The following is a 25544-nucleotide window of genomic DNA, read 5'->3' on the forward strand; positions in this document are numbered from 1 at the left end:
TGGGTTAGGAATGGTTTGGGCTGGGAATGGTTTGGGCTGGGAATGGCTGAGCTGGGAATGCTTTGGGTTGGGAATGGTTGAGCTGGGAATGGTTGAGCTGGGAATGGTTGGGTTGGGAATGGGCTGGGAATGGTTGGGTTGGAGGGGCTCAAAGCCCATCCAGGGCCACCCCATCCGTGGCAGGGACACCTCCCACCGTCCCAGGGTGCTCCCAGTGCCCAGCCTGGCCTGGGACACTGCCCTCCCTTCCCTGCCCTCTGCTGAAGGGCTGCACACTGAGGTTTTTGTTGCTTGGCAAATCCCTGCCCCATCCTCGAGCTCCTCTGGAGGAGTTTGGGGTTTCTGGAGTTCCTTTAGGGCAGGGAAGGAACGGCTCTGGAAGGGCCTCGGTTCCTGCTCGTGGAGAATGTTCAGTCACTTTTTCATCTGTTTGAGTTTCTTAAAACAAATGTCGAGTGGCACTTAGGTTTTTGTTGGTATGACAGAGCTGAAAGCACTCATTTATCAGCCAACTGTTGTGATTTATGGGGTGTGTGTATGTGTCTGTATATGCACATCTACTTTATTAATCTGTGTACACAAAAGATTGGCAACATCTGGTTTTGACAGCTTTTTCCCCCAATTATTTTCTGCTCCCTCCCTTAGTCCTCTTTGTTTCTTCATTTCCAAAGCACACCCTATTTTTTTTTTTTTTTTTGTGTGTGGAAAAACCTTTTCTTTAACCACTCCTGCTTTTCAATTTAGCTTGAAAATACATTTTCATTCAAAGTGGAGAAGTTAAGCTGAAATCAGAAAAGCTTGTTTTCCTCCTTTCTTGCATGACTAAAAATAAGGTGCCAGATCTGCCACATGAAGTGTGTCATGATGGGAGCTGACAAGTCTGATTTGATAACTGCAATTATTATTATTTGCTCACTAATGCCATTTTAAATAGAAAACAAGATTTGGGAGGGGGAAAAGTCCATCTGACAGTGCTGAGAGAGTTCAGATTCCAACTTGCTTAATGTTTCTTAAAAAACACTGGTTTGCATCCTTAATGCAATTCTGTATGCAGATGAATCTGCTCAGTATTCCCAAGTGTAACTGGGAAACATTCCTGGAGTGAACGTGTGCTGGAAATCCTGTGTGCTCCCAGTCAGTTGCTGGGAACTGGGAATGGGAAGTCCAGGCTCTGTCAGTGCCAGCCCTGAACAAACCCCTCTGTTCTCTGTGTGTTTGAGGGGAGCGTGAGGGACATTGCAGGGAATCAGCCCAGCCTGCTGCTCCTGGTTTTAAATCAGGATTCAGTGATTAAATCCCATCTCTGCCCCAATCCCAATCCCATCTCTGCCCCAATCCCAGTCCCATCACTGCCCCAATCCCATCTCTGCCCCAATCCCATCTCTGCCCCAATCCCTCACTGCCCAGTTCCACTGTTCCCATCACTGCCCCAATCCCATCTCTGCCCCAATCCCAATCCCATCTCTGCCCCAATCCCATCACTGCCCCAATCCCATCTCTGCCCCAATCCCAATCCCATCTCTGCCCCAATCCCATCACTGCCCCAATCCCATCACTGCCCAAATCCCACTGTTCCCATCTCTGCCCCAATCCCAATCCCATCTCTGCCCCAATCCCATCACTGCCCCAATCCCATCACTGCCCAAATCCCACTGTTCCCATCTCTGCCCCAATCCCAATCCCATCACTGCCCCAATCCCATCACTGCCCAAATCCCACTGTTCCCATCTCTGCCCCAATCCCAATCCCATCTCTGCCCCAATCCCATCACTGCCCAAATCCCACTGTTCCCATCTCTGCCCCAATCCCAATCCCATCACTGCCCCAATCCCATCACTGCCCCAATCCCAGTCCCACTGTTCCCATCCCTGCCCAGTCCCCTGTCCCCACCAGGGCTGCCCACTTTAACCCCACTTTGGGCTGTGCTGTTGCTGGGGCAGGGCTCTGAGGAGCTGCTGAGTTACAAACGACTTTTCCTGACCTTGCTGCTTCCTTCCTTGGCTCTGTTCCCCCTGTGCTGCCGCTTGCTCCTCTCCTTTCTCACCCTTCCACGTGTGTCAGAATGAATTCTGCCATCCAGCCCTGCTTTCCAGCGTGGATTGAGCCCTCTGGAATTCCTCCTGCTGTCACAATGCTCAGGAATAGCTATTTACACCTATTTTTAAAGCTCATTTCCTTTCTCTAAGCTTCCAAAAAAGCATTTTAATCATATTTGGTACTGCAAATTCAGTTATCCTATCTGGCTGATTATCCTCTCACTACCTAGAGTTCTAAAGTAATTAAAAAATGTTAATTTGAAGTATTAAATTAAAAATTAGTAAGCAAGGTTGCCTTGTGGTTGGCTGCCCCCGGTCAGGTGATGCAGTGTGGGTGGAGGTGCCTCAGGCTGGAGCTGATGGAATGAAAACTGGATTTTTTTGTGTGTAATGCTCATTTTTCTGATGTGATTGTGCTCCTCTAAGTGCTGCAGACTGTGGCTTGTCTGAGTGGTTGGAAACTAATGAGCCTAAATTAAATAAATGGCATTTCTGGGTTAGGAAGTCACTCCCTTGACCACAAACAGCTCTTTCCCTTTAAAAATAAAGGCTTGCTTAGAATACTGGGAGTATTGTTTTGCACCCCTCAGACATGTCTGTAGTTATTTACACTTCTCAGACACCAGTTTAGAGTTAAAAAAAAGGAAAAAAAAAAAAAACCAAGCATACAGTTATATCTAAACCCTGCAGATAATTCCATATATATTAGAGTTGTTTTATTCTCATGGTATGAACAATTTGCATTTGTTTTTGTAAGCAATGAACTGGAAAAAAACCACCAAGTACCCCAAAGAGCAAAGAAATGCAGGCTAGAAACTCAAATTGCTGCAGCAATCATCACTGCTGGGTTTGATTATTACTTCAGCTTGGATCCCTCAGGAAAACAATGGCACAGAGCCTTTGCTGGAACCAGGGTTTAGGGAAAAGAGGGTAGGGAAGGCACCTGTGGGATCTTGGGTTGTGCAGAGAGAGGTGATGGGATCAAATCCCTGTGTGATCCCACCTGGAGTCCAGCAGGGAGGTGCAGGGTGGGGATGGCACAGAAGGAAATTTGGGATAAGTTTGGGATGGCAGTGCCAGGGGTTGGAGACCTGGGTTTGGTACGGGCTGAGAAAGCTGAACTTAATCCAGGAGGGAGGAGGCTCCAGGGATTTAGGGGTGGGATTCCCTCCCCTGCCCTGCACCAGGGGTCTTTGGGGATCTTTGGGGATGTGGGGCTGGGATCTTTGGGGATGTGGGGCTGGGATCTTTGGGGATGTGGGGCTGGGATCTTTGGGAATGGGAGGCCAGGATCTTTGGGGATGTGGGGCTGGGGTTTTGGGGATGTGGGGTTGGGGTCTTTGGGGATCTTTGGGGATGTGGGGCTGGGATCTTTGGGACTGTGAGGCCAGGATCTTTGGGGATGTGGGGCTGGGGTCTTTGGGGATGTGGGGCTGGGGTCTTTGGGGATCTTTGGGGATGTGGGGCTGGGATCTTTGGGGATGTGGGGCTGGGGTTTTGGGGATGTGGGGCTGGGGTCTTTGGGACTGTGAGGCCAGGATCTTTGGGGATGTGGGGCTGGGGTCTTTGGGGATGTGGGGCTGGGATCTTCGGGGATGTGGGACTGGGATCTTTGGGAATCTTTGGGGATGTGGGGTTGCGATCTTTGGGGATCTTTGGGGATGTGGGGCTGGGGTTTTGGGGATGTGGGGCTGGGGTCTTTGGGGATGTGGGGCTGGGATCTTTGGGGATGTGAGGCTGGGGTTTTGGGGATGTGGGGCTGGGATCTTTGGGGATCTTTGGGGATGTGGGGCTGGGGTCTTTGGGGATGTGGGAATGGGATCTTTGGGGATCTTTGGGGTTGTGAGGTCAGGATCTTTGGGCATCTTTGGGACTGTGAGGCTTGCTGCCAGCTCTCAGTGCCCTGCTGGTGTTTTCTCTCTCCCAGATGTCCAGGAGAGCAGATTCTCCCCCTGCCTGCCCCTGCTGCTGAGCCCAGCCCTGGCTGAGACGTTCCTGCAGGGATCCCAGATGGATTTCCTTCCCCTGAGGTGGGATGGGGTTCCTGGGGCTGTTCCTTTCCCCTGGCTGGTTCTGCACTGGCTAATGGATAATGGCAGGCTCTGGGCTCCGAAATGGGGGGTTGGGGGTGTGTGGAGAGAAGGCACCTCTGGATTTTGCCTTCAGAGGACTCTGAGCAAGGGAAAAGCAGGACCAGGCTCTTCTGAGCTTGTCATGCTGAGGTGCCTGGGGAAAATGGGAAAGTGAGGAACTCCACCCTCTTCAATGTCTTAGACTCTGGAATAAACTTCATGAAATTTTGGGGACAAAGATCAGATTTCTGCGTTTGCAGGAGTAAAACATGCATGGACAGTGTTGTGGTTTGTATGTGCTGAGCCATGAGTGTAATTTACAGTACAAATTTGGGGTTAAAATGCAGAAAGAAAGCTGTTTCAGTAAAAGGCATTGTCACCTTCATTTCGAGGTGCTCTGCTTGCATGGAGTAATATTTATTAGGGTTTGATGGTATGTTTCATATAAAGGAACTATTAATTAAGCAATCCCCAGTATGAGAATTAGAACTTTATAGGAATTTGCTGCTTATCTGAGACCTGGCTGCTTTTATGTCCTTTAAAAAAATAATTGTTATCATGAACTGAATTAGGTGATTTATATGAAAAAATCACGGGCAAGCTGAGATATGTGTAAGTACATGTTGCATATTTTACTTAGCTGATTTTGTTTATTTATGTAACTAATAACAGCCTGTCAGTAAAAAATGTTTCAGTCCTAAACAGGTTGAAAAATACTGCCATACTAAGTAAAAATTGATATTATTATTATTATATTATTTTTGAGCCTTTGTTTTATAGGAGATTTTTGATATTTCTTTGCATTCCTTTGGGTTTTGCACCTTTAGGGGATGCATTTATGGGTATTTGTGTGAATATTGCTAACCCCCAGTTGTCACCGAAGTTCTTTTGCCTCTGATTTAAACCAGAGATGCTGAAATAAACGATCAGATTTTCACTTTTCTTGCAGGGGAATCCCGGATGTTTCTGGAGCATCCCTGGAGCATTCAGAGCCTGCCCACGTGCATGGCAGTGCCTCCCCGAGGGGCCCAGCCCTTCCCAGTGCATCCCAGCACTCCCAGCCCGTGGGACAGGCGGATCCTGGAGCTGCTGCCCTGTCTGGGGAGCCCCTGGGCAGCGTGGGGGGCAGTGGGGACAGGGCCAGTGGCACCCGGCAGGAGGCACCAGGCCCCCGGGGCAGGGGGGATCCAGCACCCCCAGCTCCGGAGGAGGGGCTGGGGAAGGGGCTGGAGCAGCCCTGGAGCACAGCTGGGAAGGATGGACACTCCTCTGGCCACTCCTGTGGTCACTCCTGTGGTCACTCCTCCCAGGACAGCGGTGGCGCAGCTGCTGGCTCTGAGCTGCCAGAGGGGAACAAGGAGTCCCCAGGGCAGGAGGAACCCTCCTCCTCCTCCTCCTCCTCCTCCTCCTCGGGAAACTCCTCCTATACAACTGCACTGACCAAATTCTCAGAGAAAAGTGAAAGGGGGATGCAGCAGGAAAAGGTGAAAGCGGCTGGGAGTGCAGCAGGAGCCCTGGAGAAGCTGGAAAAAGGAAAGAAGGTGCCTGAGCTTGGTTTGCCAAATAATTTCTGTGATGTCCTGAGGAGAGGCCGTGCTACAGACTCGGGTGCTCGAGGTGTTCTTTGTGCAGCAGCTTCTGAGGCAGGCAGAGGAGCGCTGGAGGAACGTGGGGTGCGGCTCGGGGGCTCCCGGGGGCTCGAGGGGCTCCTCTGTGCCCCTCGGGAGCTGCACGCAGCTCTCCTGGCCCAGCAGCAGCAGCAGCCAGCAGGGAGGCTGGGCACAGAGGGGCTGGTCCCTGCTGTGCCACCCAGGCAGCCCCAGGACGCTGCCCCGTGCCCTGGGCACTGCCCGGGGCGGGCAGAGCCTGCGGGGAGCAGGGCTGAGCTGACTGCCTCCGACTGCTCCATAGAGAGGGGACACAAAGCCACAGAGATCTCCCCTTCCTTCAGCCTGGGAGGTGAGGGCTCCTTCTCCCTGCACCTGGCCCATCCCAACTTCCAGTCCACTCCGGGGGTGTTCCTCAAGAACGCTGCGAAGGCAGAAGGACGTGCTGGAGTCCTGGCGATCCCCTCGGACCTCCAGGCCTCTCTTTCCTGCTGCAAGGAAGAAGCCCCGGGGGAGTCCCCTGCCCCTGGGGAGCAGCACCCTCCCCAGAGAGCTGTGGAAGAAACCTGTGCACGTCTGGAGTGCTTGCAGCTGGAATCCCCCTGCCCTGGCAGGATCCGGTCCTTCCCCTCGCTGGGCTTCCTGGAGAAGGTGGGAGCCTGGAGCGTGGGCCAGCCACAGCAGGGTCCTGATGCCACCAGCTCACCTGTCCCAGGTGGATTTCCTCCTGCCAGGAAAGCCTCCAGTGCCCCTCCCAGGGCTCCGAGCTGCGTTCTGTCAGCCCAGAACTGTGCTGCTCCTGCCTGCAGGGGCACAGGATCTCTGGGGAGTTTGCATTTCCCCCCGCCAGAGCTGCTGCTCGCCCCCGCTCTAAGCAGATCCCAGTCTGACAACGCCGTGAGCGTTTGCAGCAGGAGCAGAGCCCTGGCTGGAGGGACCCCAGGGCAGGGCAGTCCTGCTCTGGGGGGCTCTGGCAGCTCCACCACACAACAGCTGCCTCCTGGATCCCGTGCTGGAGATGTGCAGGGCGCCGCGCGACGAAGCTCAGCCCCAGATGTGTTTGTGTCCAGTGTTGCTCAGCTCCTTCAAAAGGATGGGAGCCCCCCAGCTGACGAGCACCAGGACTGTGAGGACGAGGGAAATCAGTCCCTCAACCTCAGTATTCCCAGTGGCGAGGATATCCTGGACAGCTTTGGAGCCGTTTCCTTGGAGAGTTTGAGTTTTCCTGTTGGTCCTGGGGAGCCTCAGGGGGCCCTGGTGGTGCCCAGGCCCTGCCCCAGTGCAGGAGGGAACAGCCCCATCCCTCCTGGAGCAGCACTGGAGACTCCCAAGAAAGAAGAGCTGAATATTGAGGAAAGGATCCCGGTAAGTTTGGTTCTAATTCAAACTCTGGTTCCAGAGTTAGCCATTTTTTTCCCCAGAGTTAACCATTTCTTTTCCCAGAATTATCCTTTTTTTTTTCAGTTATATGTTTTTTTTCATAGTTTTCAGTTTGTTTTTCAGAGTTTTCCATTTGTTTTTCAGAGTTTTCCGTTTGTTTTTCAGAGTTTTCCATTTGTTTTTCACTTTTCCATTTTGCCCCGCTGCTCTTTTAGGAGAGGAGCTAATCACTACAAGCCAAAACAAATGGTTTTTCACAGGGTTGTGCTACAGTGAATTTCATCCATGCTACTGGTTCAGCTTAGCTTAAATAGAGGTGGAAAAATAACTTTTAGTAACATTTAACATCGACAAAGACAAGGTTGGATATGGAAAAGGTCTCTTGTCTTTCCCAGGGGTAGCTGAGTGTCAGGGTGTGGGAAATGGATTTATATGAGAGAATAATACGAGAGAATTCTCAAATAATATGAGAGAATTCTCAAAGCCTGGCAGAAGGCTCACACAGTGTGCAAACCCTGAGATAAGGAATGCTGACTTAGACATGCCATGGAAGGGGACAGACATTGTTGGGAGAGAAATGGAACCAGAAACAAGTTTCAAAGGATGGCCTTGCAAATAAGCCTTTATTATAAGCCTAATTACAAATATTGTAATTAGGAAATAGTAACTTCTGATTGGGATGGTGTGAATTATAACATCTGTATTGTCTCAGCCTTCTCACGAGACTGAAAATGGAATAAAAGGTTGTAAACGCCTCTCAGTTACCCCATCTGTGGGTCAGAAAAAGCCATAATGTGACATCAGGGGAGCAGGAGGAGAGAGAAGGGACAGTTGGTGGCTCTCTCAAAGATCAGGCTCTCCTTGTCCAAATGTGAGGTTCAGGTGCTGAGTGAGGAGAGCTGAGCTCCCCCCAGCTCTGCAGGAGCAGCAAACCCAACCCGCCTCCTTGGAAATGAAATTTCTTTTTTCCTGAGATGTTCTCACTCTGCTTTTTCACTTTGTTCCCGTTTCTGAGGCCCCAGTTCTGAATTCTTGATGTGTTCCTCATGAAGGACCTTCAGAGCCTCTTCACCCCTTCCCTCTCTCTGTCCTGCCTGGCTGATCCAGGTTCCTCCCTGGCTGGGGCTGGAGCCAGGGGAGAGCCCTGTGCAGCACCTTCAGGGCATCAATAGCTGGGAGTGGTGGAGCAAACGAGATGCAGATTTATGGTAATGACAAACATGTAATTGTCCTCTGAGTAAGAGGCTGCTCCTCTCCCAAGATGACTCCATAATCCCCAGGTCTTTGGGGATGTGCTCTGGAAGCTCTTTTCCCTCTGTTGTCTTTGCAAACCCGTGGTGAAACAAATATAAGTATTGGAGGGAGGGTGTTTGAAATGAAATTCATGAGCCAGAGAGGTGGGTTCTGTTCCTGGCTGTAATTACACACTCTCCAGCCTAGTTCTGAGCAGTGCTGCTCCCATAAATCACTGGAAGGTAAAGGAGATCAGGTCACTTACCTGGCTGTTAATGTGCAAGTTTGTAGTGAGATCATAGGAAATGGAGCTGGCTGTGATGTGTGAATTTATTTCATTATCCTGCCTAGTTTAGGACATAGAGTGGATGAGTTGAAATTAATTTGCCCTAGAGGTGATGAAGTCAAGGAAAATTTGGGCTGTTTTTTTTTCCCTTCATATAACATCTCTGTGCAAACCAGCTCTGATAAAAGTCCTCCCAACTATTTGCCTGGAAGGTTTGACCAAAGTTGTCCTAAAAATTCAGGAGCTTCCCTGCTGCTGCCTGGAATTCCCCAGGCTGCCAGTGTTTCCTGAGCAGCAGCTGTCTGGGGAGGGAGAAGGCTTTGGACCCAAACCTTTGAGTTTGTCTTTGAGTTTGTGGTTGAGTTTGAGATTGAGTTTGAGTTTGTGGTTGAGTTTGTGTTTGTGTTTGAGATTGAGTTTGAGTTTGTGGTTGTGGTTGAGTTTGAGTTTGTGGTTGAGTTTGCGGTTGAGTTGTTGTTTGAGTTTGAGTTTGTGGTTGAGTTTGTGTTTGTGTTTGAGGTTGTGGTTGAGTTTGAGTTTGTGGTTGAGTTTGAGATTGAATTTCAGTTGGAGTTGGGTTTGTGTTTGTGTTTCAGTTCCAGTTCCAGTTCCAGTTTGTGTTTGAGTTTCAGTTCCAGTTTGTGTTTCAGTTTCAGTTTGTGTTTCAGTTTGAGTTTGTGTTTGTGTTTGTGTTTGAGTTTCAGTTTCAGTTTCAGTTTGAGTTCCAGTTTCAGTTTGTGTTTCAGTTTCAGTTTGTGTTTCAGTTTCAGTTTGTGTTTGTGTTTGAGTTTCAGTTTCAGTTTGAGTTCCAGTTTCAGTTTGTGTTTGAGTTTCAGTTCCAGTTTCAGTTTCAGTTTGAGTTCCAGTTTCAGTTTGAGTTTGAGTTTGAGTTTGAGTTTGTGTTTGTGTTTGAGTTTCAGTTCCAGTTTGAGTTTGTGTTTGAGTTTCAGTTCCAGTTTCAGTTTGTGTTTCAGTTTCAGTTTGAGTTTGAGTTTGTGTTTGTGTTTGTGTTTGAGTTTCAGTTCCAGTTTGAGTTTGTGTTTCAGTTTCAGTTTGAGTTTGTGTTTGTGTTTGTGTTTGAGTTTGAGTTCCAGTTTCAGTTTGTGTTTGAGTTTCAGTTCCAGTTTCAGTTTCAGTTTGAGTTCCAGTTCCAGTTTCAGTTTGTGTTTCAGTTTGAGTTTGTGTTTGTGTTTGAGTTTCAGTACCAGTTTGAGTTTGTGTTTGAGTTCCAGTTTCAGTTTCAGTTTGTGTTTCAGTTTCAGTTTGAGTTTGTGTTTGTGTTTGAGTTTCAGTTCCAGTTTCAGTTTGTGTTTGTGTTTGAGTTTCAGTTCCAGTTTGAGTTTCAGTTTGAGTTTGAGCGGGAATGGAGTTCCCAGCAGGTGAGGCTGGAGCTCAGCCTCCCTGAGGAACGCACTGGGAGGCTCCGGGTCCATCCCTGCCCCAGTGGTGATTTTCCCTGTTTTCCCAGGTGTACCTGCGGAACCTGGGCATCGAGCAGTCCCCTGGCACCATCCTGGCACCCTTCGTGCCCCGGGGGCCCCTGCGGGAGCTGGAGTTCTCCCCCTGGCAGCTCAGGAGCCTGCAGCCCCCCCTGGACGCGCTGGCCAGGGTCCCCCCGCAGGCTCAGGGTATGGGGGGCTCTGGGGGCTGCGGGGTGTCGGGGTTTTCTTTTGTCCTTGGGTTAGGTTATTATTAATAACCAATTATAATTGCTATCTATTATTGTTGTAGAACATTGCCATTATATTATATTAAAATATATTATATTATATTAAAATATATTATATTATATTATATTATGTTATATTATATTATATTATATTATATTATATTATATCTAAGATTATTAATAATATGTTATCTATTACTATATAATTAATTATAAATATTATATGTATATTATAACTAACTATAGTTATAATTAGTTAATAAATAATAATGATTGGGTTAGGTTATTATTAATAACTAATTATAATTGTAATATATCATTACTATATAATATTATTATATACTGTATTACATGACATTATTATTATATTGTTATATAGATAATAATAATATGTTATATATTATTATATAATTATAATTGCTATATATTACTACTATATATTATTATATACTATATTACATGACATTATTATATTATTATATAAATAATATTATTAATAATATATGTTATATATTCTATAACTAATTATAATTGTAATATGTTTATTATAACTAATTATAATTATAATTAGTTAATAAATAAAAATTATTGGGTTAAGTAATTATTAATAACTAATTATTTGTGGTTTGTAATCTGGACTTTTTAAATTTAATTACATATTATTACTTATGAAGAGGAAGGTGAAGAAGGATTAGTTACTGTTTTAAACCTTATTTTGTTTATATATATTACTAAATACTATATAATACTATATTGCTTGCTTATAATACTATATTATATAGTATTATAATATATATACTAATATAGTATTATAATGTATATACTAATATAGTATTATAATATGTACTACTATACACTAATATAATATATATGCATACTAACATAATATATATACCAATATATACACAGATATATACTAATATAATATATATACTAAAATAGTATTATAATATATATATTAAAATATATACTATACTATAATATACTACTATATATACTACTAGTATGTATAGTAGTATATTAAAATATACTACTATATATACTATATATATACTATATACTATATATTTTATACTAGTATAAAATATATACTGTAGTATACTATATATACTAAAATATATATATACTAAAATTCTATATAGTTTGCTTATAATACTGTATAATGTTGTAATTGCTATTTATTACTAAAACTTTACTATATATTTTTATGTTTTATATAAAACTTTACCATATATTACTAAAACTTTAAATTCTAAGGTTTTTTTTTTTTTTTTACCTTGTGATATTACATACCTTTATTTAAACTACGCCCTCATGATCTGAGTTTCAGCACACGATTCTGGGAGCACAGGAGGGGATGTTTGCTGCGTTCCGGGTGTTGATCTGTGTTCTGTTCCCTTGCAGGTGCCTTGCTGCCAGCCTTTGAGATGTCCCAGGCGAGCTGTGGCTCGGGCGTGTCCCCGCCGAGCGTGTCCCCGGCCGTGGGCTCCCGGGCTGCCTCGGAGCAGGAGCTGAGTCCCAGCTCCCCCAGGCTCTCTGGGGAGCACCCAGCCAGCCCGGGCGCCGTGGTGGAGGTGGCAGCCCCAGGTGGCCCGGCCCGGGGTGCAGAGGGGTCCCCTGGACCCGCTGGGGCAGAGCGGGATGTGCCCAGCTGCCCCCCGGGCGGGGGTCCCCGGGCTGGGGGGAGAAGGGCTGACCCCGAGTCCAGGAGCTCGGGCAGCAGCGGGCAGGGACGGGCTGCGGGGGCTTTGTCCGGGGCTGGGAGTGACATGGAATTGGACAGAGCATCCCAGAGCTCCGGTGTGGGAAGGGAGAGCAGCCAGGGGCAGGGAGGGCATTCCCTGGTGGCACCTGGGGCGCTGCGGGAGCTCTGGGAGCTGCTGGCACAGGCAGAGGGTCTCACTGCCAGCTGGAGCCGTCCTGCTTGGCCCACAGCCTCCTGCAGAGAGCCTGGGGAGTCTCCCCCCGGGCTGGCTGGGAGCGAGGGGGATCCCAAGGATGCCAGGGTAGGCCAGGAGCGGATCCCTGAGCTGCAGAAGAGCCTGTCGTGGGATGAGGCCCTGACCCAGAGGGGTGAGCAGGGACAGGGGCTGGGGATGCATCCTCTGCATCCTGCCAGCTGCCAGCTGGCACGGGGACATCCTCTGGCTGTCGGTTCCCAGCACAGGGAGGGGCTGAGGGGAACGGCCCCGGAGCCAGGGACGGGGAAATCCACGGGGAGGTCGGAGCCAGAAGGGTGCAGCGGCGTGACCCCGGGCAGGAAGCAGGCTGTCCCCGTGGGGCTGGCACAGGGCAGTGCCAGCAGCCTCCTGAGCGCTGGCACCGCTGCGGAGCTGGGCCATCCTCCTCCCCTGCAGCCCCTGGGCAGCTCCCAGGGCTCCCTGTCCCAGCCTGCCAGGGCAGCAGGGACGTGGGGCAGCGAGGACAGCAGCAGTGGGGATTCCCTCAGCGCCCGTGTCAGGAGCCTGCTGGGGAGGCCTGGGCGCTCCTGGCAGCTGGGCAGTGCCCCAGGGATGTTCCAGAGCAGCCTGCCCGGGGCTGGCAGTGCCCCAGGGATGTTCCAGAGCAGCCTGCCTGGGGCTGGCAGTGTCCCAGGGCTGTTCCAGAGCAGCCTGCCCGGGGCTGGCAGTGCCCCAGGGCTGTTCCAGAGCAGCCTGCCCGGGGTTGGCAGTACCCCTGGGGGGTTCCAGAGCAGCCTGCCCGGGGCTGGCAGTGCCCCAGGGATGTTCCAGAGCAGCCTGCCCGGGGTTGGCAGTGCCCCAGGGATGTTCCAGAGCAGCCTGCCCGGGGCTGGCAGTGCCCCAGGGATGTTCCAGAGCAGCCTGCCCGGGGCTGGCAGTGCTCCAGGGGGGTTTCAGAGCAGCCTGCCCGGGGCTGGCAGTGCCCCAGGGGGGTTCCAGAGCAGCCTGCCCGGGGCTGGCAGTGCTCCAGGGGGGTTCCAGAGCAGCCTGCCTGGGGCTGGCAGTGCCCCAGGGGGGTTCCAGAGCAGCCTGCCCGGGGCTGGCAGTGCCCCAGGGGGGTTCCAGAGCAGCCTGCCCGGGGCTGGCAGTGCCCCAGGGCTGTTCCAGAGCAGCCTGCCCGGGGCTGGCAGTGTCCCAGGGCTGTTCCAGAGCAGCCTGCCCGGGGCTGGCAGTGCTCCAGGGGGGTTCCAGAGCAGCCTGCCTGGGGCTGGCAGTGCCCCAGGGGGGTTCCAGAGCAGCCTGCCCGGGGCTGGCAGTGCCCCAGGGGGGTTCCAGAGCAGCCTGCCCGGGGCTGGCAGTGCCCCAGGGGGGTTCCAGAGCAGCCTGCCCGGGGCTGGCAGTGCCAGGAGCCGGCCGGGCAGCGGCAGCAGCAGTGGGGACTCCCTGGCAGCCCGTGTCCGCAGCCTCCTGGGCACTGCCTCCCCTGGGCTCCGTGCCAGCCACCTCCTGAGGAGTGCCGAGGAGCACGAGAGCAAGATCCGAGGTGAGAACGCCTGGGCTGCCTTTGGCACCTCCTGGGGGGGGTTTGGCACGTCCTTGGTGGAGGGGGGCGGGTGGCACGTTCTGGGATGGGTTTGGTACATCCTGGGTTGGCTTTGGCACGTCCTGGGCTGCCTTTGACACAGCCTGGGGGGGTTTGGCATATCCTGGGGTGGCTTTGGCATCTCCTGGTGTGCCTTTGGCACATCCTGGGCAGCATTTGGCATCTCCTGGTGTGGCTTTGGCACCTCCTGGCGGGGGGTTGGCACGTCATGGGGGGGGGTTTGGCACCTCCTGGGCAGCCTTTGATATGTCCTGGGGTACCTTTGGCACCTCTTGGGGTGGGTTTGGCACATCTTGGGGGGGTCTGGCATGTCCTGGGCAGCCTTTGGCATGTCCTGGGGTGGCTTTGACACAGCCTGGGGGGGGTTTGGCACATCCTGGGCAGCCTTTGGCACATCCTGGGGTGGCTTTGGCATGTCCTGGGGTGGCTTTGGCATGTCCTGGGCAGCATTTGGCATGTCCTGGGGTGGCTTTGGCACATCCTGGGTTGCCTTTGGCACGTCCTGGGCAGCATTTGGCACGTCCTGGTGTGGCTTTGGCACATCCTGGGGGGTGTTTGGCACCCCCAGGGGGTGGGTTTGTGTCAGGGGTTGCTGAGGAGTGGTGGGATGAGGCTGCTCCCTGTCTGAAGGGGATTATATTGATTACATTTATTTCTTGTGTGGTGTAATGAGAAGCTTTGATAGGCAGGGCTTCAGTGAGGGACACTTCCCAGGGATCTTCTGACTTCCAGCAGGATCTCTGTGGTGCCCGTGGGGCAGGTTTGGCTGGATGTTCTTTGGCAATGTTCAGGCTCTGCCTCTCGTTTTCAGAGGGGACAGCTCCAGGAATTCAGGTGCCACTGGATTTTCTTGGCATTTTCTTGTTTGCCAGGGGAAGTGTGTGAAGTCTGAAGGCAGAGAAAGGAGCAGGACCCTGGGGAATCTTCTGTGCTGTGACAGAATTGGGTAGAATTGGGCTTTTCCAGTTTGAAAAGCTTCTTTTCCTGACATCCCTGTAAGGGATTATTTTGTCCACACAGTTATTAAGTCAGGAATGTGGGAAGGGAATGTGTGAGTGAGCTCTGACTTGTGCCTGAGACTGTGAGGATGGCAGAACCAGGAAAGAGTCTTGGATCCATCTCCAAAGGAACCATTCAAGGAGCCATTTGCCATTGTATTCCTGCTCCTTCCAGGAGCTCGGAATTTGGTGTGCTCTTTGTTCTCTCAGCTGGGCTGAGCAGAAACGCACAGCTTGGACTTGAAGTTAAAACCTGTTCTTGTACATGACATGGAAAGGAAAGCTCTGCTGGTTTGTGTTTTTGGCAGCCTGGGTGAAGCTGAAGCTGGCCAGCCAGTCCCAGGAGTGTGGGCCAGACTGGGATGAAGAGACCCAGCTGAGGATGGAGGGAATCGAGGCAGAGCTGCTCCCAAAGACCAGGAAACCTGCACAAGCCGAGGTACAAACCAGCTCAGCTCGGGGGAATGCTGCTGCCCCTGCCCTTGGGGGGTTTTAGGGGGTTTTTCTGCTTTTCCCAGGCAGTTTGGGGGGTGGTTTGGCCCTGGGGGTGGCACTCAGCTGCAGATGTCCCAGAGGAAGGCATGAAGGACAGAGGTGTGGGGGCAGAACTGGTGGTGCTGTGGGAAAGTGCCCAAAGCTCCTGGCTCTGGGTTGGCTGGAGGAATTCTTTGCACAGAATGTGTGTGGAGGTGCTGGTGGTGCCTGGGACGCTCCTCCTGGCGTGGCAGGAGCTGGCTGTGCACGGGGCACCCTGGCAGTGGCTGTGGCACTGCCACAGGAGCTGGCTTTGAGGGGCTCCCGGGGCAGGGGGGAGCTGGAGCTGCCCCCGTGCTGGGGCACAGGGCAGGGCAGTGTCACACTGCCACACGAAATAACTCACAGAAGCAGGCTGGATGTAAAGGGAAAGAAAAAGAACTCAAAAAAGCTAACTTTGTTTTCTGACTCCAGTATCTATACAGTAGCAAAAGAGACAGTGGATTGGAGGGTGAGACTGCTGCCTCTTTAACTACCCTGGTCAAACCAATTCTCTCCTCCCACAAAGAAGAAAAGAATGCAAAACAATCGTTATTTACATGAACATGTGTGAGAAAACTCAGTTGAAATATGTAAATATCAGAAGGCATAGGAACTTCTAGAAGAACTTTAAAACTCTCAAAAGAACAGGGAAGGGAAAAGGGGAAGGAGAAAGGGAAAGGGAAAGGGAAAGGGGAAAAAGGAAAGGGAAAGGGAAAGGGGAAAAAGGAAAGGGAAAGGAAGGGAAAGGGGAAAGGAAAGGGGAAGGGAAAGGGGAAAAAGGAAAGGGAAAGGGAAAGGGAAAGGGAAAGGGAAAGGGAAAGGGAAAGGGAAAGGGAAAGGGAAAGGGAAAGGGAAAGGGAAAGGGAAAGGGAAAGGGAAAGGGAAAGGGAAAGGGAAAGGGAAAGGGAAAGGGAAAGGGAAAGGGAAGGGAAGGGAAAGGAAAGGAAAGGAAAGGAAAGGAAAGGAAAGGAAAGGAAAGGAAAGGAAAGGAAAGGAAAGGAAAGGAAAGGAAAGGAAAGGAAAGGAAAGGAAAGGAAAGGAAAGGAAAGGAAAGGAAAGGAAAAGGAAAAGGAAAAGGAAAAGGAAAAGGAAAAGGAAGGAAAGGAAGGGAAAGGGAAAGGGAAAGGGGAAAGGGGAAAGGAAAGGGAAAGGGGAAAGGAAGGGAAAGGGAAAGGGAAGGGAAAGGGAAAGGAAGGGAAAGGGAAAGGAAGGGAAGGGAAAGGAAGGGAAAGGCTGCTCCAGGCTCCTGCAGGTGAGGGTGCAGGGAATCAGGGAGTGCTGGTCACGGGATGGTGTCCAGCAGAGCTGGGGGTGTCTGTGGGAGCCTGGGGGTGTCTGTGCTGGGCTGGGCAGGCTCAGGGCTGGGCAGGCTCAGGCTCTGCAGCTCTGATTGTCTGGAGAACGCTCCCTGGAGCTGCCATGGCTGGTGCATCTCCTCTGCAGTGTTTCCAGTTCATTACAAAAGGCATGTCTGGGTCTGAGCAGGAGTGTGTTACCTTTGTTCTCACTTCAAATGCCATTTCTGCCACGCTCTGGTCTCCAGGGTGATTAGGGCAAGGTTTTTAGGGGCTGGTGGTTCAGACAAGTGCCCTGAGCTTTAGGAGGAGCTTCCTCTTTATTTTTCCCCTTGATTTTGTTCCTGTTTTCTCCTGCAGCCTGCCTGCCTCCCGGGAAAAGCAGCAGGGGTTGGTTTGTTTGTTTTAATTAACAGCCCTGCATTAGCAGGAGTGGCAGTCGGTGCTTTAGGAGTGCTCTGTGTTCAGAGCTTCTCCGGATCAGCAGTGCTGGGAGGAGACACAGCAGCTCCCAAAACCCCTCAGGCCAAACTTCCCAGTGTTCCCGGACTGCTGGAATCTCTGGGCAGCTGGGGAAAAAGAAAGTGACTATTTTATTAATAAGTAATATATAAATAAATTATAAATATACGAGAATATCTTTTTTCTAATGCATATAATTTAATATTATATATTATATTTAATATAGAATAGAATTATAAATATTATTTTATATTTTAGAAGTTCACATTTCTTAAATTTCAGATTTCTTAAAAAAAGAGAAATAAAACAGAAATACAAAACCAGAGGCATCAAAGCTTTTCCCCCCCAGCTTTTAGATTTTGTTTGGTCACAGCTTTGTCCCTAAAATGAACGCTGTGCAGTGTGGAACCAAGGATTTTACCTTTCTGTGACTCAGTGTCAGCTGGGGATTGTTTTATCCCCTTTTAGGGTAAGAAGAAATTCACCATAATGTGGCAAACCAAGCTCCCGAGACATTGCTGTAGTTCAACCCCAGCACCTCGTGCTTTGATCTCGAAAATACTTTTGCACTGCAATGTTTTTAATTTGAGATAAAAAAAAGGCTTGAATTTGCAGAGTGAAGGTCACTGGGGTTTTTTTTATTGTACTTAAGATAAATGTGCTCTTCCCTCCAAGACAAACACTGTCACTGAAAAATACAGATTGTTCAAAATTGTTGCACTGAAAAAAACACAGCCAGGCAAAATATTCTCCTGTAAATGTAATGGGGACTGTTGTGTACAAGAAGGGTGGAAGTTTTAGAGCCAAAGTGCCATGCATGGACTTAAAAAGAACAGAACAGACATTAGGAAAAGACATTTTCCCTCTCCTAAACTCTTAAAACGGAGAAGGACAAACTGTTCCTGCAGCTCAAGCAAACAACTCCTCCGGCAGGATCTCTGTGGTGCCCGTGGGGCAGGTTTGGCTGGATGTTCTTTGGCAATGTTCAGGCTCTGCCTCTCGTTTTCAGAGGGGACAGCTCCAGGAATTCAGGTGCCCCTGGATTTTCTTGGCATTTTCTTGTTTGCCACGTGTGTGAAGTCTGAGGGCAGAAAAGGAGCAGGACCCTGGGGATGTTCTCTGGGATGTTTTACTTGGGAAGATTTTCCATCTTTTGAGGCTGTTGAGGGCTCTGGGAGCTGTTTGTCACAGGCAGGGAAAAGCCTGTGGGTTTTCCATGTCTGCCTGAGCAGAGGGCTCAGGAGGGGCCTGGGGTGGGCACAGCAAGGGGCTGCAATAGTGGCCTGGAGTGCTCAAAACCCCTGGAATATTCAACATGAGCAGGCTGGGAGAGCTGGGAATGTTCCCCTGGAGAAGGGAAAAATCCAGGGAATGCTCAGAGTCCCTGGAGGGGCTCCAGGAGAGCTGGAGAGGGACTGGGGACAAGGGACAGAGGGACAGGAGGCAGGGAATGGCTCCCACTGGGAAAGGGGAGATTGGGCTGGGATCTTGGCAAGGAATTGCTGGCTGGGAGGGTGGGGAGGGGCTGGGCTGGAATTGCCAGAGCAGCTGTGGCTGCCCCTGGATCCCTGGCAGTGCCCAAGGCCAGGTTGGACGCTGGGGTTGGATCCACCTGGGACAGTGGGAGGTGTCCCTGCCACGGCAGGTTTGGAGCTGCTGTTGGATGTAAACACAATTCCAGCATCTTCAGCCTCAGGATTTTCCTCCTAAATTGAGGACCTGATCTCCCCACCTTATTTTAGGGTGCCAGATGCTCCCTCTTCCCTTCCCTGTGAGTCCTTCCCCCTTGGTGCAGTGTTTTCCTCCACTCCCTGCTGTACTTTTCCACTCCTTGAGCTTTCCCACTTCTCCAGGAAGTTCACGGAGTTGTAGCTCTAAATTTGCTCTGCAGGCTCCTGTGGATCATATGGCATAGGGAGCTTTTTTGGAAGGATGACACATAAGAGGCACAATAAAACATGTGAAAGGCTTGGGAAGATGAGTTTATCACAACTTCTGTGCCTGCTCTTGCTGGTGGGAGTTGCTCTGGATTACCTCAGGCCGTTGAACTGGCACGTGGTGCAGGGAGGAGAAGTCTTGGGATCATCCCTGTGCTGGCACAGCTCTGCCCCTGCCCCTGTGCTCTCCCACAGGCCCCCATGGCTGGGGGAAATGCCAGATAAACCCATTTGCTGCCTTAAGATCCAGAAAGGGATAGAAAAGTGGGATAGTGATCCAGGCCCTGCTGGAGCAGTTGCTGCTGTCAGGATATCTGGGATGGAGAAAGGCTGGGAAAGCTCTTGTGAAATACTTGTTTGTATGTTTGCTTTACACCAAAAATGTTTCCCGCTGCTTTTGGTTGCCAAATTCCCAGTGGTTGACGGGGATATAATCACCCAGGGGCCCGTGGTGCTTCATGACTGGAATACACTCTGCTGCTTCCACAGTTGGCCCAATCAGTAGGAAAAGTAAATATAACCCAGATTTTGGTGTCTTTTTTCTCTAACTCAGTTTATCTGGCCCATCTCCATGGCAGCACATTTATCTCAGATTTACTCTCTTCAGTGGAAGTGTTGGAATTTTGGGTTGCACTGATATGAATACATTTATGTTGATGGTTGGAACCATGGAATCATTCAGGTTGGAAAAGGCCTCCAAGATCTTCAAGTCCAACCATCAACCAGCACCACCGTGTTCAGCACCAGAGTATCCTCAAGTGCCTCATGCACACATTTTTGTGCAATTCCAGGGATGGTGACACCACCAGTTCCCTGTTCCAATGCCTGGGAGCCGTTTCCAGAGAGAAATATTTCCTAAGATCCTTTCTAAAAGTCCTCTGGTGCCACTTGAGGCCACTGCAGCAGTTCTGTGCACAGGAGGGTGGTGGCCTGAAGCCCACACACATGGGGACATGGGGATGGCAGGGCTGGTCCCCATGGAACTGTGTGTCCTGTGCTGGCCCAGATGCCCCATGGAACAGACCTGAAGGGCAGTGGTGGGAGAGCTCTGCTCCTGGCACGGGCTGTGCAGGTGCAGGGACAGCTCCCACTGCCCCAGGGATCAGCCTGGCCTTGGGCACTGCCAGGGATCCGGGGCAGCCACAGCTGCTCTGGGAATTCCAGCCCAGCCCCTCCCCACCCTCCCAGCCAGGAATTCCCTGCCAAGATCCCAGGCCAGTCTCCCCTGTTGGGGCTGGGAACAGCTCTGGGATGGCTCTGTTCACTCAGGGCAGATCAGGTGAGGAGATCTCAGCTCAGGTGAGTGCTGCTCCAGGGCAGCACCTCCTGTGGGCTGGGACCAGCACTGGCCCTGGGAGATGCCTGGGGATGGTCACTTGGCACTTCAAAAGGATAATTAATTAGTTCCTTACCAGCTGGGTTCCCTCCCTTCCTGATGACAAACTCTTGGGTGGTGACAGCTCTCATCTTTGGCTGTTCCCATCCAGGTTTGGCCAGCCTGGGATGTTCTCCACATCACCCCGTGAACTCTGCTCTGTTTTTCAGGATCTCTGGCTCTGTGGGTTGGAAGCAGCTTCTGAGTATCTGAGGAAGCAGGAGCAGGACCTGGAGCCTGTCCAGGCTGCCAGGTGTCCCAGGGACAGGCAGGGACAGCCCTCCAGGACTCATGGACAGCCCTCCAGGACTCATGGACAGCCCTCCAGGACTCATGGACAGCCCTCCAGGACTCGGGAGCTCCTCCAGCCCAGCTCCCCACCTGCAGCACCATTGCCTAGAGCTGATCCCTGGGACTGCTCCCTGCTGCAGGACGTGCAGCTGAAACCTTGGGGTGCTGCTGACCTTCAGGACGTGCAGCTGGAACCCTCCAATGCTTCTGACCTGCAGGACGTGCAGCTGAAACCTTGGGGTGCTTCTGACCTGCAGGACATGCAGCTGAAACCCTCCAATGCTGCTGACCTGCAGGACATGCAGCTGAAGCCCTGCAGTGCTGCTGAGCTGCAGCTGAACCACCAGCCCCCGGCCGTGGGGCACCCCAGGGCCATGGCAGAGCTCCGTGCCCCTCTGGCACGGGGTCCCAGTGCAGGGGGCTCTGCAGCTGCCCCCCGTGCCCACGGGGAGCTGTCCCTGCCAGCCCCGGGGCTGGGGCAGGCCTGGGGGGAGCCGGGCAAGCCGAGCTCCTCCGTCAGCCTCTGCTCCCAGAGCCTGGCCAGGGCTGGCCCGGGGGGGATCCTGCCTGGGGAGGAGAGGCTGGGCACCGAGCCCTGGGCCAGAGCTGCCACACAGGGCTGTCCCCCCTGCCCCGTGCCAGCTGCCTTTGGTGCTGCTGCTGCTGCTGAGGTTCCTGCTGCCCCTGCAGCTCCTCAGGAAACAGCCCAGCAGCCTGGGAGCACCCACGCTGGGGAAAGACAGAGCCCGAGTGCAGAGCAGCCCCCGTTTGTGCCTGCCGCCGTGCCCGAGGGGGACCCACGGGGTGCCAGAGCTGGGGGGCTCAGCCAGGAGACACGGGCATCCATTGAGCCCCCCCCTCTGAGCCCCTCCCAGCAGGAGCAGGTCCCACCTGGCCACAGCCAGCTCCCCGAGAGCTCGGAGGGCCCAGGGCCAGCTGCATGCAGGGCTGTGCCCAAGGGCCCTGGTGAGGTGCTGGCAGAGGGGAGGAACAGCCCTGATGAGCCAGAAGAGGCTGTGAGGGAGCAGCTGGGTCCTGCTCGCCCTTTCCCTGCAGATGAGGCTTTATCCAGCACGCCCGGGGCTCCCTCGTCACCAGTGAGGAGATTCCTGAGCTGTGTGCACATCACCCTCTCCTCCAGGGTCGGGAGTGCTGGCAGCGGGACCCAGCTGTGGGACAAACCTCACAGGAAGGCTCAGGCAGTGACTTTAAAAGCAGCTCCAGAGGTTTCAGTGGAAGGTGTTCCTAAATTCCCTCCTGCTGAGGGTGTTCCAGAGGATCCCAGCTCAGCTGAGCCAGTGGCCCCAGCAGATCCCAGCCGGGTGCTGTCCCCCAGGCAGGAGCTGCTGCTGCAGGGCAGGGCCAGGGCCCAGCTCCGGGGCTCGGGGGCTCGGGGTGCTCAGGGCATCCCCAGCTCTGCCCCTGCTGCAAAACCCAGCACAAGGACTGCTGATGCTGCCACCCAGATCAGCACGGAAGGGCCTGCCAAAGCCACGCTCTCGGCAGAAATGCGTGTTGGTCCCCAGGAGGGGGGAAGCCCTGCCCAGCAGCCATCGCTCCCCAGCGCCCCTGGAGCTCCTGGGATTACAGCTCCATCCCACAAGGAGATCCCCCCCTTCCCAAGGCAGCCAGGTGAGCAAATTCCTGTCTTACGGGTGTCTGTGCCCTTGAATTTGTGTTGATAAATGTGAAAGCCCAAAACCTAACCCAGCTTTTTTGTGGAAATAACATCCCTGAGGTAACTGGGAAATTTGAAGTTGCTCATATGGGGGGAAAAACCCAACCCTTAAACTTGGGTTTTTCAGCCCTGTCAGGAGGGATTTGTGTGGATAGAGTTGGGATTCAGTTCAGGTTTCTCTAGAACTGAATCCATTGTGTCCAGGTGTGGTTGGAGAATATTTTCTGGTGTTTGTGTGTAGATGATTCGATTGGATTCACTTGGACTTCAGTGAGAGCTGGATCTGATTACTGATTTACCTCCTAGTCAAGATAACACCAAAAAATCAGGGGGAAATCTGCACACTGGTGCTTTTAATAGAATCAAACAGAAAACTGCAGGGTTTGGGGTATCTGTCAGCAGAGGGATGTGGATGCTCACAGAGTTTCCCACCCCAGTGGTGTTTGGTACTGGGGCTCTGTTGTTGCTTTTATTGACTGGAGGGACAAATCCCTGCTCCTTTAAAATGATTCCCTCAAACTGGGATCAGCTGGAGCTCTGTGGCTGCAGGAGATGTTTCTGTAAGTCACTGTTTGCCACCCTGATCACAATTTTAATACTGAACAGGTGAAGCTGTTTTTCCAGGTAAGGGATGGTAACCTTCCCACCTGTGGGTGGGGATGAAAAAAATTCAAGTAGTTTAATTTAGCTGATGAAATAGCAATCCATTTGGCTAAAGAACAGGGTACTCCTCAGGCTTGAGCAGCAGGAGCAGCCTGCCCAGGCCCTGCCCTGTTGCATGAGGGGTTTCCAGCCTGGCTCCTGCTCACTGTTTGCCTTGCCCTCCCAGCCCAGCCCCTGCTGCTGCCCTACAAGCCCTCAGGAAGCTCTGGCATGTATTATGTGCCCTTCCAGAAACCAGGAGCCACCGTGTCCCCAGGGGAGCCCGAGGCCAGCACAGCCAGCTCCCACTCAGGTACTGCACCCTCTGTCCAGGCTGGCTGACGTTCTGTGCTGAATTATCTGTGGCCATGGGGCAGCTCCTGCCTGCAGGCTCTGCTCTCCTCCTCTGGGCTGCAAGGGCAGTTCTTGCTCCTTTCTGGCAGTGAAAAGGAGCAGAACTCAGGTTTACAGCCTCACCATCCCTTGCTTTCCTCTGGGAATCACTGCTCACTTGGGATCCTTTCAGATCTCTGCCACTTTTCCTGGAAAGAACAGACCACTGCCTTTATTACAGGTTTTCACAGGTTTTTGTTGCAGGTTATCACAGGTTTTATTTGCAGGTTGGTTCCACTCAGAGCTTTTTAATATTGAGAGTTTTGTCTGTAGACAAAACTCATGTTAGAGATGTCCAGTTCCTGAATTCCAGCAGTGGTGATCAAGGGATCAGGCTGATCCAGCAGTGCCAGAAGCACCCAGATCAGTCACTGCAGCCACAAGTTGTGCTGGGCATGGTTTAGGTGTCCCTGCTCTTGACCTTTTTCAAGTTTATCTGGGGAAACATGTCCAAAATGAGAGAGACAAATGTGATACAAATCTGTTGTTTTGCAGAAATGATGATGCCATATATAAAAATTCACTATGCAAATGAAGCAGCACAAGGTTCTAGGAAAACGTACAGCAGGATGGAAAAATACATTTTGTTTTTCCCAGTCCCTGCTGCACTCGAGGCTCAGCTCGGGGGGGCAGCTGAGGGAGCTGAGTGCAGGAAATCCACGGGATGTAACCAGGTGGGGCTGGCAAGGCTGAGAGATTGGTGGGGACAGCTCAAGGTTTCTAACCTTGAGGCAGGGATAGGCTCGTGGAGTCACGGAATGGTTCGGTTGGAAGGACCTTAAAGCCCATCCCATCCCACCCTGCCGAGGCAGGGACACCTCCCACTGCCCCAGGTGCTCCAAGCCCCAATGTCCAGCCTGGCCTGGGGCACTGCCAGGGCTCCTGGTTGCTGGTTAATGGTGGCATTTCTGTGTCTGCTCTTGTGCTCCCTGTTGCACTCAGTGCTCTCTCTGTGCAGGCTCAGAGGATGCTCCTGCAGGGATCCTGGCACCAGTGTGGGCTGTGGGGGATGATCCCCCTGCAGCCAGGGCAGCTGCCCAGCACACAGGGACAATCCATGCTCACAGGCCTAAGCTGGCCTGGCCTGAGGAGCTCAGGACGCCACTGGAATGGTCTTCAGGTAATTAGAATGTGGATTTAATTTTGTAATTGTTTCTGTGTGTTCATACATGTGAAGGAAGTCAGAGCAAAAGATTTGACATTCAGGATCCATGGGTTTGGTGGCATTGCTGACAGTCTGCCAGAAAATGCTACATTTGACTTTGTTTTCTCTCCCTGTCTTTCTGCTTCTCCCTGACTGATAAAATCCAGGTTTCCCTGGGAGGCTCTGGACTCTGCATCCCTGGAGTGTCCCAGGCCAGGCTGCACAGGGCTGGGAGCAGCCTGGGACAGTGGCAGGTGTCCCTGCCCGTGGCAGGGGTGGCACTGGGTGGGATTTCAGATCCCTCCAGCCCAACCCATCACAGGATTCCATGGAAAACTTGGCCATCAGTATTTGCTGGCACTCCTGTGTCTCCAGGGATTGTGTGGGATTCCCTGAGCTGGGCTGGGCTGGGGCTGTCCCTGCCCAGGGACACTCCACTGTGCTGTGATGTCACATCAGGTTCCTCTGTGCCCTGTGTGTCCCCGAGCTGCAGTTCTGTGTGCTGCTGTCCCTGTCCTTATCCCTGTCCCGTGTCCCTGACCCTGTCCCTGTCCTGTCCCTGATCCTGTCCTTGTCCCTGTCCTGTCCCTGATCCTGTCCTTGTCCCTGTCTCTGCCCTGTCCCTGTCTGGAGGAGCTGCCCGGGAGGAGGAAGGTCAGGGTTTGCTCTCCAGGCTGTGTTTGGTGAGGAGGAGGAGGAGGAAGGTCAGGGTTTGCTCTCCAGGCTGTCCTTGGTGAGGAGGAGGAGGAAGGTCAGGGTTTGCTCTCCAGGCTGTGCTTGGTGAGGAGGAGGAGGAGGAAGGTCAGGGTTTGCTCTCCAGGCTGTGTTTGGTGAGGAGGAGGAGGAGGGTCAGGGTTTGCTCTCCAGGCTGTCCTTGGTGAGGAGGAGGAGGAGGAGGGTCAGGGTTTGCTCTCCAGGCTGTCCTTGGTGAGGAGGAGGAAGGTCAGGGTTTGCTCTCCAGGCTGTCCTTGGTGAGGAGGAGGAGGAGGAAGGTCAGGGTTTGCTCTCCAGGCTGTGTTTGGTGAG

General features: G+C 51.9%; 1 protein-coding gene across 1 annotated transcript in view; it reads left to right on the top strand.

Annotated features, from left to right (window-relative positions):
* The first annotated feature begins 5577 nt into the window (after positions 1–5577).
* ALMS1 (ALMS1 centrosome and basal body associated protein) overlaps positions 5578–25544 on the top strand; it is a 43202-nt gene continuing 23235 nt past the window's right edge. Inside the window, exons 1-13 of the mRNA XM_053976698.1 lie at positions 5578–5662; positions 6020–6366; positions 6796–7080; positions 8966–9157; positions 9379–9993; positions 10083–10242; positions 11688–11870; positions 12219–12356; positions 13425–13727; positions 15094–15224; positions 20541–22293; positions 23169–23294; positions 24333–24494. Of these exons, the coding sequence (XP_053832673.1) occupies positions 5578–5662; positions 6020–6366; positions 6796–7080; positions 8966–9157; positions 9379–9993; positions 10083–10242; positions 11688–11870; positions 12219–12356; positions 13425–13727; positions 15094–15224; positions 20541–22293; positions 23169–23294; positions 24333–24494 (4480 nt within the window). The remainder of the gene's footprint in view (positions 5663–6019; positions 6367–6795; positions 7081–8965; positions 9158–9378; positions 9994–10082; positions 10243–11687; positions 11871–12218; positions 12357–13424; positions 13728–15093; positions 15225–20540; positions 22294–23168; positions 23295–24332; positions 24495–25544) is intronic.

The sequence above is a fragment of the Vidua macroura genome, chromosome 4, assembly GCF_024509145.1.
Source record: "Vidua macroura isolate BioBank_ID:100142 chromosome 4, ASM2450914v1, whole genome shotgun sequence".
Classification (NCBI taxonomy): Eukaryota; Metazoa; Chordata; class Aves; order Passeriformes; family Viduidae; genus Vidua; species Vidua macroura.